The sequence below is a fragment of the Peromyscus leucopus genome, chromosome 1 (assembly GCF_004664715.2).
Source record: "Peromyscus leucopus breed LL Stock chromosome 1, UCI_PerLeu_2.1, whole genome shotgun sequence".
In the NCBI taxonomy this organism is placed as follows: domain Eukaryota; kingdom Metazoa; phylum Chordata; class Mammalia; order Rodentia; family Cricetidae; genus Peromyscus; species Peromyscus leucopus.
In genome coordinates, this window is record NC_051063.1 from 44,887,945 (window position 1) to 44,899,227 (window position 11,283).

General features: G+C 52.3%; 2 protein-coding genes across 7 annotated transcripts in view; both read left to right on the plus strand.

The window, feature by feature from the left end:
• Exoc6 (exocyst complex component 6) overlaps positions 1 to 1,273 on the plus strand; it is a 151,731-nt gene extending 150,458 nt beyond the window's left edge. For 5 of the 6 annotated variants that reach the window (XM_037206560.1, XM_037206572.1, XM_028882895.2 and 2 more), the window contains one exon: positions 107 to 1,273. In XM_037206560.1, coding sequence (XP_037062455.1) covers positions 107 to 239 — 133 coding nt within the window. In that variant the 3' untranslated portion in view covers positions 240 to 1,273. The remainder of the gene's footprint in view (positions 1 to 106) is intronic. The other variant, XM_037206565.1, reaches the window with a different exon arrangement.
• Positions 1,274 to 1,313: 40 nt separating this feature from the next.
• LOC114702451 (cytochrome P450 26C1) lies at positions 1,314 to 10,031 on the plus strand. The gene is made up of 6 exons (XM_028882898.2): positions 1,314 to 2,943; positions 3,462 to 3,686; positions 4,141 to 4,416; positions 5,661 to 5,816; positions 7,274 to 7,591; positions 9,639 to 10,031. Exons 1-6 carry the CDS (start codon positions 2,740 to 2,742, stop codon positions 10,017 to 10,019), a joined length of 1,560 nt encoding a protein of 519 aa, XP_028738731.1. The 5' UTR covers positions 1,314 to 2,739; the 3' UTR covers positions 10,020 to 10,031.
• Positions 10,032 to 11,283: the final 1,252 nt, after the last annotated feature.

Here is an 11,283-nt window from a genome sequence, read left to right on the forward strand (position 1 = left end):
TTTCAAGCACAGAGTTGGTGTTGGATAAGTCAGAACATGTTAAGAAAGAAGGAACTCCTCGGCATCAGCCTTCCTTTTTCAGCATTTACGTTTGATGTGTTTGTAGGATGAAGGACACCAGCAAGAAGAATAATATATTTGCCCAGTTCCGGAAGAACGACCGAGACAGGCAGAAGCTGATCGAGACGGTCGTGAAGCAGCTCAGAGGCTTGGTGACGGGTATGTCCCAGCACATGTAGCCACCTGAGTCCATGGCCGAGTGCTTCTCCGCGGCCAGCACTGGTCATGAGACAACTTGTTTACAGAAGTCAAAAAATACAGTAGAGGAAAGACACTGATGAGGACTTAACAAGTCATGGTAACAAACATCATTTGTATGGATTTTTAAATAATTGAATACTATTTTATATATAAAATGTAAGATTAATTTTTTCAATTTTAAAGGAAAAGTCAAAGTGTAATATATAAATCCAATAAATTGTATATGAAACTGATTGTAAATATTAGAAAACCTTGTGTCTCTGCTTGTAAGTGTTATTTTAAGCTTGAAAGAGCTTCTCTTATGTCATTATAGTTTGGGGTGCAGGTGCTGCTGAGAAGGGACGATTTGGCTGTCATTGTTGGACTTTTAGCTTTTATTTTCACCTCAGTTTAACTCATGTGCCTAAATGTTTAGTTCTGCCCATTCTGAGGAGGAAACATACAAATCTTGAAAGTTCCTGAACTCAAACACGGCTCACCAGGAATGTCAATGGCTTGTTCTCTTTGGCCAGCTTAATCATTCTGAACAGGAAGAATTTTGGATTATGAAGGGTTTGAATTTCCTAAAGATGTAGTATTTCTTGTGGCTGGCCCCAGTTGTAACGTTTTGGTTTGGTTTACGTTAGAATGAAGGCAGTTTAAAGGGGCTGTTTGCCTCAGGTGTAGCTGTTCTAGTGTGGACGTGTTCTTTCTACAGAATGAAGTTCCAACGGGGTTCAGGTGAATGATCTTCTGACAGTAGATCTCAGTGCTGTGTGCTGTGGACACAAACCAGGTCAGCTGAACTCTGAAACCCTACAGCAAATGTACAGTGTCCTTCGGCTAACTCACAGTGACCCAGCTGGCCATGTAACCCTGACCTTTGTTTACTCTCCATTGTAATTATGCTGAAATATCCCCTTTGCATTTTCTGGATTTTCGCTTGTAGACTACCTGACTCTGTAAAATAACTATGAAGAGCTATGCTTACGTGTCTGGACTTTGTGATAAAACATTAAAAAGGTTGAGAGTTGTTGAAGAGTCTATTTCAACTATTCAGAGCTTCTCACTTAAAACAGCCTCCTCCAGAAAAGGCCTATTATTCCCTGATTATCAGAATGGGCGTGACACAAAACAAAACATATTTGTTCTCTTGACAAAATACTCAGAGTATTTAACATTTTTAAATTATTACAGAAAAATAGGATAATTCTTCAGACACAATGCGTTCTATACTTTAGTTAGGCATGGTGAGCAGGGAGCTCTGAAGATGTTGGAACGTGATCACCCCTCACTTTCTGGGTACTTGGAAAAGACTCCTGGCTTTGGCCCAGGCATCTGGGGATTTGTAAAGAGGAACTTCCATATCCCTTGGGAGCAAAGCTCAAGGAGCAAGCTGTCAGCCCGGGGGAGGGGGCGGGATCTGGCAGACTCCGGAGATGGGCAGTGCAATTGAAAAGAAACTAGAATTTGGTTTGGTCCTGAGACCAGAGCTGTGCCAGGATAAATGGCTTCTGGAGGACTTTGGGCGCCCCTGTGAATTTTAGGGGCAGTGAAATTACCATCTCCTGAAGGCTCCCTGAAATGGCTGAGTGAAGAACTTGGGGCCAGCAGAGGGTCCCTCTGGAACGCTGGCGTCACCGCCCGCTTTCCCTGAAAGAGACCAAGCAAAGGGAAGAAGCAACTCCAGGGTTCTTGAGGCTCGAGGGTGGGGGACCAGAGAGGAAGCTAATGGCTTGGGACACGTGGGTCAAGAGCATGGCCCGGCTTGCAGAGTGTCTACTTCTTGTGGGCTTCTCACGCTGCCTGTGCTCATGCTCGCACCAGGACCGTGGAAGTCACAGTGCAAAACCGAGGGCCCGCCCGAGGATGCGCATGGGGCACAGCCCCCACCCCCAGATGCCACTCCCTATTTGGATCGCGAGATGAGCCCGCCACTGCCCACTGCTTCCAATCATTACTCTGCGTGGGATCCTTTAAATCTGCGTAGACACGTCACATTGTTTGACCCAGGACCAGTCCCTAGGGAGGGAGGCAGTATCTATATAAACGTGTGGAGGGTAGGCGGAGAAGGGTTAACCGAGTGGAGGAGAGAAGGTGGTGGGCAGGGGTCTGCAACCCCGGGAATCCTAACAGTGGTTGGCAGCGCGGTGAGTTTTCAGTCTTGCTTCTACACTAGGAGCGCTGACCTGAGAATGTAGGGGCATTCCGGAGGCAAACCATGAAGGGGCTGGCACTTTTTGACTGAAATGGGGGAAATGTCCTGGGCCTCCAGCCTTGAGGAAAGCGAATTCTCTTAAGTGCTCAGGGTCACTGCCGCCTTCCACTGGCAGTCTTGTTTTAAGAGAGGAAGTCTTGGCTGAATTTATTAATCTGCAGCTTGGTCCCTAACCCTGGGACGTTTCTGGACTGGATAGGTGAGCTCTGCACAGTTCTTGAGCCCTCTGCCTTCCCAACAGCCTAGCCCTCCCCTAATCCCCCACCCCCCGCAGGCTCGCCATGTTTTCTTGGGGGTTGAGCTGTTTGTCCATGCTGGGGGCTGCGGGCACGGCTCTCCTGTGTGCCGGTCTGCTGCTTGGCCTGGCCCAACACCTCTGGACCCTCCGCTGGACTCTGAGCCGGGATCGGGCCTCTGCCTTGCCCCTACCCAAGGGCTCCATGGGCTGGCCGTTCTTCGGTGAAACGCTGCACTGGTTGGTTCAGGTGAGTAGTTTTATCATTCAGCAGTGCCTCCTTTTCTGCCTCTCTCATCAGACGCTCTTGTTTCTCAGCGCTCTTCATAAGCATTCCCTTGCCCGGGATTCTAGGGATTACTGAAACCCTCGCTATTGTCTGGCTACGCTAAGAGACCCCCGTGTCACCGAAATTATAAGCACATTTTAAACCCTTCTGATAAAACGTAGGTGTAAACCAGGGGCTTGGGGTGGGGGGATTTGAGGAACGTGGTACCCACCGTCTTGCAAGCACAAACTGAAAAGCCGAGCAACATCTCAGCCATGTACCCTTGGGCACTCGCGTTCCCAATCTAAGCCTCTCTCCCACTTTACCAGTGGGCGTCTACATTCCCATAGAGTACCTGAGAGGCCCGTTTGGAACCTTGTTTTGTAACTAATGTGACAGCCGGGGACAGGGGAGTTGGTAGGAAGAGGTAGTTGGGATGCCTGGGACAGATCTTCAGCCTTGCTGGCCCAGAGGCCCTTCGAGCTCCGCCTTGCTTGCAGGGCTCTCGTTTCCACAGTTCACGCCGGGAGCGCTACGGAACAGTATTTAAGACGCATCTTCTCGGCAAGCCCGTGATCCGCGTGAGCGGCGCAGAGAACGTGCGCACCATCTTGCTGGGAGAGCACCGTCTGGTGCGTAGCCAGTGGCCGCAGAGCGCGCACATTCTGCTAGGTTCGCATACACTCCTCGGCGCGGTAGGCGAGCCCCATCGGCAGCGGCGTAAGGTGAGGGGAAAACCAAAGGAACTTAAGATCCATGGTGCCTGGGTTCCTGCGGTGAGCCAGGCCAGAGCCTGGTGTTCGGTCTATTCAGAACTTGACCAGGGTCCTCGCTAAAGGAACTGGCGGCCCGAGGCAAGTCTCGTTACATTTCCAGGTTTTAGATTGTAAAGCCAGAGCAGGGCTACAAGTCCTTTATTCCAGATCTTCTGTGACAGGTGTTAGCAGCTTTGGGGATTCAGATTTAAGAGGGTTGGGGGGAAGACTTTGTGGAGCAGCTAACATTTGGAGCCTAGATGGATGGGAGGGACTCCATACATCAAAGAGGAGGGAACCAAGCCAGCAAGTTTAGGCCTGTGCGGCTCAGAAGAGGAAGAAGGGACTGGTCTTTGCCTTTAGGCTGCGGAGTCGCTGAGCACAAGAGGCCAGCCTGGCCCGCGCTCATCTGCGCTTCCTGCAGGTTCTGGCGCGCGTGTTCAGTCGCCCGGCTCTGGAGCAATTCGTGCCGCGACTGCAGGGGGCGCTGCGGCGAGAGGTGCGCTCCTGGTGCGCCGCCCGGGGACCAGTGGCTGTCTACGGGGCAGCCAAAGCGCTCACCTTTCGCATGGCCGCGCGCATTCTTCTGGGTCTGCAGCTGGACGAAGCGCGATGCACCGAGCTAGCCCAGACCTTTGAGCAGTTGGTGGAGAACCTCTTCTCACTGCCCTTGGATGTGCCCTTCAGCGGCCTGCGCAAGGTAATGCTGCCCCAAACCTTAGCCCATAGCTCCAGGGGGTCTCCCAAATCAGACAGGTTACACTGGACCGAGAGTGTGGCCCAGCATACGGAGGGGTGCTGGTTGGTGGAGACCAGGGCTGCATCTTTTCGGACTCTGTGACACGGGGTAGGCCACACGTGGTCTATGGGATGCTTCTGACTCACGCTCTCGCTCCAGTGTAGCCTTCTTGAGTTTGGGTCTTAGTGGCAGGCATCTCGGCAGTCCGTTTGTCCTTCCTCAAAGTCTCAAAGTGGCGCGGAGTCTCCAACACCCTTTGGAAGGTTGGTGCTGCGGAACGCTCGGGAAGCAGACGAATCTAGTCTAGGATGTAGTGTAGAAGGTTGGCGGCTCCCGACGCCACCCGGGGCCGCTGGCTGGTTTCCGGATCAGAGAAGCGAGGCCTTTTCCGAGTGATGGGCGGGGCCCTAGAGCTAAAGGAATCTTAGTCCTGCCTTCTCTCTCCCTCTGCCCTAGAGCGTTCAGTTGCTTGAATAAAAATAATAATCTGAAAAAGAATCTTGTTGTGTGCTGGTCACCTTGCATACATTTTTCTGGTTTAGTCCTTGCAACCTGCAAAGTATTATTCTCATTTATTGACAAGCAGGCCTCCTTGAAGTTGTGAGACAAGCAAGAACGCAGTCAAGATGTGAACAAGATGCTCCTGGCTACAAGACTCAAGTGCTCGCTTTCAACGCTTCCCCAGTGGCATTTTGTTTTTTTGTTTTGGTTGGGCTTGCTTCCTGAACTCTGGAGAGCCATCCCTGCCCTCTTGGCCCAAACCCCTAACAGAAGTTAACGTTTAGAACATACAATAGTGTCCTCAGTGGAGTTTCCCAGGTGCCCCTTTTTCTTATCACTGATGCCCACTGCCTTACCTGAGTTTAAGGAAAGGGTAATGGCTAAATGCACCTTAATGGTTCTGTGCCAGGTATGGGCACTGGCCGCTGTGTGAGGGAACAAATGTTTGACTCCTCAGTGCTTTGTGTTCTGACCTCTAGGTGACATTAACTGCCTGGCCCGAGGAGGCTGGTGATGATTATGAAGACGGAGTAATGTCTGTAGACAGTGGACAAATCTATGACCACTTACTGAGCCGTGCCTACCACAGGCTAGGTGTGTCGCTAAGCTGAGACTAACGCCAGGATCTAGGTGAATCTAGGTAGCCAAGCCTGACCCTTGACCCTTCCCACCCCATCTGCCCTCTCTCCCTGTATGTACATCAGGGCATCCGGGCCAGGGACCAGTTGTATCAGCACCTGGATGAGGCCATTGCTGGGAAGCTTCATGAGGAACAGGCAGCAGAGCCAGGTGATGCGCTGCACCTGATTATTAACAGCTCTAGGGAGCTGGGCCATGAGCTCTCTGCGCAAGAGTTGAAGGTAGGTGATGGGAGACCACCCCTCCCCCACCCCCTCCCCCAGAGATCCCTCTAAGCTCCCCGTCATGTCCCGCTGAACACCATTTGGAGGCACAGACACACGTCAGTGTGAAAAAGAAGGGCCCTGGGTTCCAGTCATGACTCTGCCACATCTGCCAGCTGTGAAGCCTTGGACTGGAGTTATTCTTCCAGCAGCACCAAATCCTAAATCTGGCCTTCCAGGTTCTGGATCTGGCTATCTCTCCTCTTGGTCACTCTGCACCGCATGCCTTTGCCATCATCCTACCTGTGAAGCATGTGTAACTCCCTCAGCACTCTGAAGCTCAGGGTCAAACTGCATCCTCAAAACTACATTTTCCCTTGCCAAATCAGTAAGCCACCTCAGCACCTGGCCCCTCTACCTGCCCGTTCTGCCCCTGCTGCCAAGCCTCCTGTAGAATTAAGATCCCTTCCCGTGTAGGGAGAGCACGTAGTGGGTAGCTGGGGGGCTGGAGGTAGTGGAGGATGAGGGTTAGAGACATCTAGAAATGTGAAGACTTCAGTCCCCGTGAGTTACTTTCATGTGCTCTCTGGGCCTCAGTTTCCCCTGCTCTTCTTCAGCTAACCACTGAAAACTAGGGGCCCAGGTTTAGTGTCTCTTATGAGAATGGAATAACCTCCATTCTTCTTGATGGGTGTGAAGGCACCAAAAGGTTCAGGGGAGAATGAGCTATAGACTTTGAGTCCTGGGGAGCTGAGTGCCGGAAACAGTGCTGGCCTATGACCGGAAGTAGCAAAGACAGAAGGGGGTAGTTTGCACTTGGACAGAACTAGGGAGTAACAAGGACCGGTAGAAGGAACCCGTTGGCCAAGCTGGGCAGGGAGGATGTCTGGGCTCTAGGAGTCTCCGTCTCAGCTTCATTTTGTCCAAGGTAGGACCAGCATTTTGTCGCCAACCAGATCAGATTTCACTCCACAAAGATTATTATCTACCTGTTCAATGCCAGATTCTGTGCCGGGATGCAGAATGGGTGCGTTGTTTCAGGTGCCCTGAAGAAAGGTACTGGAAGGGCTCTTAGGCAGGTGGCGGGGCTTGCAGAATGGCTGCAACTACTAGCTCTAGGGACTTGGAGCGTTTCCCAGAGCCTCAGTTTCCAACCTCATAAAATAAGCAGTAATTGCTCCCCACGGGGTGAAGGTGAGAATCTTAACGAGTTAATATATTTAAAGCACTAAAATAATGCACAGAATAATATCCCTAGATCGCCCCTGAGAGCTCGTCCACAGCGGGTGTATGTAGTAGATGCTGGTCTGCCTATTGCTCAACAGGACTTTCCCAAATGATAGACCCGAGTTTTGACCGATTTCAGAGCCATGAGCATAACCGCCGGGACAGGACATCAAGGCGCTAGTCTGAGCACGAGAGAGGAGTTTGGACGCTTTTCACAGTAGGTTCAGAGCGGCCTGGCTGTCTTGCAGGAGTCGGCTGTGGAGCTCCTCTTCGCGGCCTTCTTCACCACGGCCAGCGCCAGCACGTCGCTCATCCTGCTGCTTCTGCAGCACCCGGCAGCCATCGCCAAGATCCAGCAGGAGCTGTCAGCGCAGGGGCTGGGGCACGCGTGCAGCTGCGCACCCCTGGCCACAGGGCCCAGACTGGACTGCAGCTGTGAGCCCGACCTTAGCCTGGCGGCACTGGGCCGGCTGCGCTACGTCAACTGCGTAGTCAAGGAGGTGCTTCGCCTCCTACCGCCGGTGTCCGGGGGCTACCGCACAGTGCTGCGAACCTTTGAGCTGGACGTAAGTGCGCCTCGCCGCGGACCTCTGGAAGCTTGCAGCGGCGCTGGGGTGGGAGGAGGGCCCGGAGATTAGCACAGAGATCTCTTTCCCTTGCCAGGGCCTCAGCTTTCCCTCCTGTAAAATGGACTGAGCCCTATTCTATTCCCCCACTCTTCTTCCTCCAACCCCAGTAGAGTGATGCAAAGCCTAGTGCCTGAAGAGTTGGCAAAGTTAGAAATTTTATATATAGTATATATATAACTAGAAATACTTGTATAAAGTATATAAGTATACTTTATATACTTCAGCTTTTGCCAGCCATCCAGCGAGGTCAACTCAATTAGAGCCGAGTTCCAGAACGCAAACATTTTTCTCTGAGCCACACTCCTTGCAGCCAGTGCACCGTGACTGGAAGGCAAAGGCGGGGCAATGGTTCTTTAGTTGTCTCCAGACTAAAGAACCAGTCATCATTGCCTGCCCAGGGCTCACGCTTAGGCCTTATACCTGGGAAATGCAGCAGTCGTAATACAAAGAACAAAATCTTAATGGTTTCATCAGGCTGCCCTTGGCTGGACAAGGTTAAGAACTAGGCCTGGCTACATCTGAGAATAACTTGGACAGTTCTCCCTTTACTGTGGGTCTCAATTTACCTTCTGGGAGGATGTTGGGGTTTTTGTTTTGTTTGTTTTTTCCCCAGCTCTGATACTCCACACAGGCTGGGGGTGTTTGATGAATTGGCTGCTTTGGGGGCTGTGGAGAATTCACACTGCAGAACTTGAGGGTCTCTGCCTGAATGGGAGGCGCGTTGAAGGGGGGTCCATGCAGAGAGGGAGGGACCAAAGACCATGGAGTGAAACAAGGAGATCCCTAGTGGAGGGTGATGCCGGTCAAGGGGCTGGAAGGAGGAGAGTGTGTCGCGGAGGGGGAGCTGCCAGCCAAAGGCTGGCACTCAGAAGTGCCTTGGGTGCTTAAACTTGATGCTGCAGTGCTGGTGTGCCCAGTAAACAGCTAGAGGAGCTGAGGATGGGCAGCTTCCAGGGCTGTAGGCGGAGCACAGGAAGGTCCTACTCCTCCAGACCGGGAAACAGGACGAGAGAGAAAAGAGCACTCTAGGCTGATTCCAGTGTGCTCTTTCCCCCTAGTGAGAATCTGAACAGTAATGACCCTCCCCAGGCTTAAGAAAATTGCAAGCTTTTGAGGGACAGGTGGCTTGGTAGTTCAGGGACTGGAAGACACATGAAAAAGCCTAAGTGGGGCGGGGAATGTAGGTCAGTGGCAGGGGCTCTTTCCTAGTGTGAATGAGGCTCTGGGTTTGCAATACCCTAGCAGGGGGGAAGGGGGGCAGGATGGTTGGGAGGGTGGGAGTGGGCAGAGAGGGAGTGCATCTTCTGAAGTGTAACCACAAGGTCGTGTTATTGTGTAGAGGTGAGTGGGAAGGCAGGGAAGTCTTCAGTTAAATGCAAAGAATTTTATAATTGAACTGTCCCAAAGGAGCGGCAATTCCCTGCTTCAGCTCAGGCAGCTGGGAGCTACAGTCTTACAACATTAAGTCTCCGGTGTCAGAAGAAAACAGGAAGAGAAAGACAACAAACTCATAATATTCAATTTCATGGGCACTAATGTGTGCCAATATCCTTTTGAAATTCTTCCAACAACGTGGATATTTTTTATTTCTACTTTCTCAATAAGAAATTGGGGGCGGGGGTGCAAGCAGTCTAAGATCTTACAGCTCACTAGTGAAGACATTGAAACTGCAAAGCAGATTTTTTTTTTTGGGGGGGGTTTTCGAGACAGGGTTTCTCTGTGTAGCTTTGCGCCTTTCCTGGAACTCACTTGGTAGCCCAGGCTGGCCTCGAACTCACAGAGATCCTCCTGTCTCTGCCTCCCAAGTGCTGGGATTAAAGGCGTGCGCCAGCCACCGCAAAGCAGATCTTTTATCTTCAGGGTTTGTTAATCACAGGCCCCTGGAGGTATGTTTGGCGTGTCTGGGTGGGGGTGGGTGGGTGGGGAGATTGGCTCTGGCTACTTCCCAGAGTTTAGCGATCAAGACGGCCCCCTCCCTTCTCAGGGCTACCAGATCCCCAAAGGCTGGAGCGTGATGTATAGCATCCGAGACACGCACGAGACAGCTACTGTGTACCGTAGCCCGCCGGAGGGCTTCGATCCTGAGCGCTTTGGCGTGGAGAGTGAGGAGGACGCGCGGGGCTCCTGCGGTCGCTTCCATTACATCCCGTTCGGCGGCGGCGCGCGCAGCTGCCTGGGCCAGGAGCTAGCGCAGGCCGTCCTGCAGCTGCTCGCCGTGGAACTGGTGCGCACCGCACGCTGGGAGCTGGCCACACCTGCCTTCCCGGTCATGCAGACCGTGCCCATCGTGCATCCAGTGGACGGGCTGCGACTCTTTTTTCACCCTCTCGTGACTTTGGGTGCGGGGGATGGGTTACACCTCTGACGCGCCGCTCCTCTAGCCTTGACTTGCCCCGTGGCTGCCGCGCACACCCAGCACTGCCCATCTTCAGCGCCCTAGGTCCGCATCCCGCGCACATTCACGGAGTCGTGGGTTTAACAAATGCTCACGGGACGATTCTGTGCTAGACTGGAAGGAGTAGTAGACTGAGCCACGGCCCCGCATTGGAGAAGTTCTGGGCTTGGGGGAAGGAGAGCGCCTTTGTAGGCATTTCCCAAGATCTCAAGGAGCCAGAGGTGGAGAGAACCTCTCCCCACTAGATGAAACCTGGCTTCACCTTCCTATGGCAAGTCCGCCAAGGAATTTGGATGTGTGGCCCTGGCGGTGGTGGTTGGGTGTACATATCAAACCGGAGGAGAATTTGCAACTTTTTTTTAAGTTAGTGGAGATACCAGGATGAGTCCCTGATATTGGCAAAAGGCACACCCTCAGGCTGCTTGAGCCTTGGCAGAAATCCTGGCTCAACATCAGCAGATTCTGCTATAGATTTTTGAAAAGAAAAATTCCTACTTAAAGAGTTTATTTAATATCCTCATTTATACCGAAGAGAATATGTTCTCTGGAGATGTCTCTAAGTCTGGTTCATGTTAGATTGAGACAGAATCCCTTCGTGGGAGATTGAGATAACCAAGAGATTTGAGATAACTGTGCCGAAACAGGAAGGCCAGGAGGTAACATTTTCTGCCAGTGGTTGAGTCAGGAGCCTGGGGTGGAGAGAGGTGGGGTACAGAGACATACCTGAAGGACCCACTGTTGCCTGTACGCAGGGGGTCTAGAAGCTTGGCAGCCTCGGGCCCATGCTTCCCTCTGGACCACGGATCTGGATTCTGGGTTTTGGATGATCTCTGCATCATCACCATCGGCTTGCAGACTTGTTCTGTTTGCCGCTTCACCCTCCTTGCTGTCACCGAGGAGAAAGGGGATCAGAGGGACCGGTGACCCTCCTGAGGAGCCACTGCTGTCCTGCACCCCTCTCATCACTCAACCCTCCCACCCACCTCTGGGCCCGTGCCACCTGTGGAACTCAGTCCTTTCCCTTTCCCCAGCCATCCCTAGCCTGTCTTAAGGACGGTCTGGCCTTTCCAACCCAGAGATTCCCACCACCGTTTAAATCAAAGCCATTATCATCCTGCCTCCCTTCCCAAAAGCCCACTTCAACCTGCCCCCCCCCACATTCCCACACTCCTGGGCAAGAGGACTTAACTGGTGAGCCAGGGAAGCTGTAACCTGTAACCCTGTAGTGAATCAG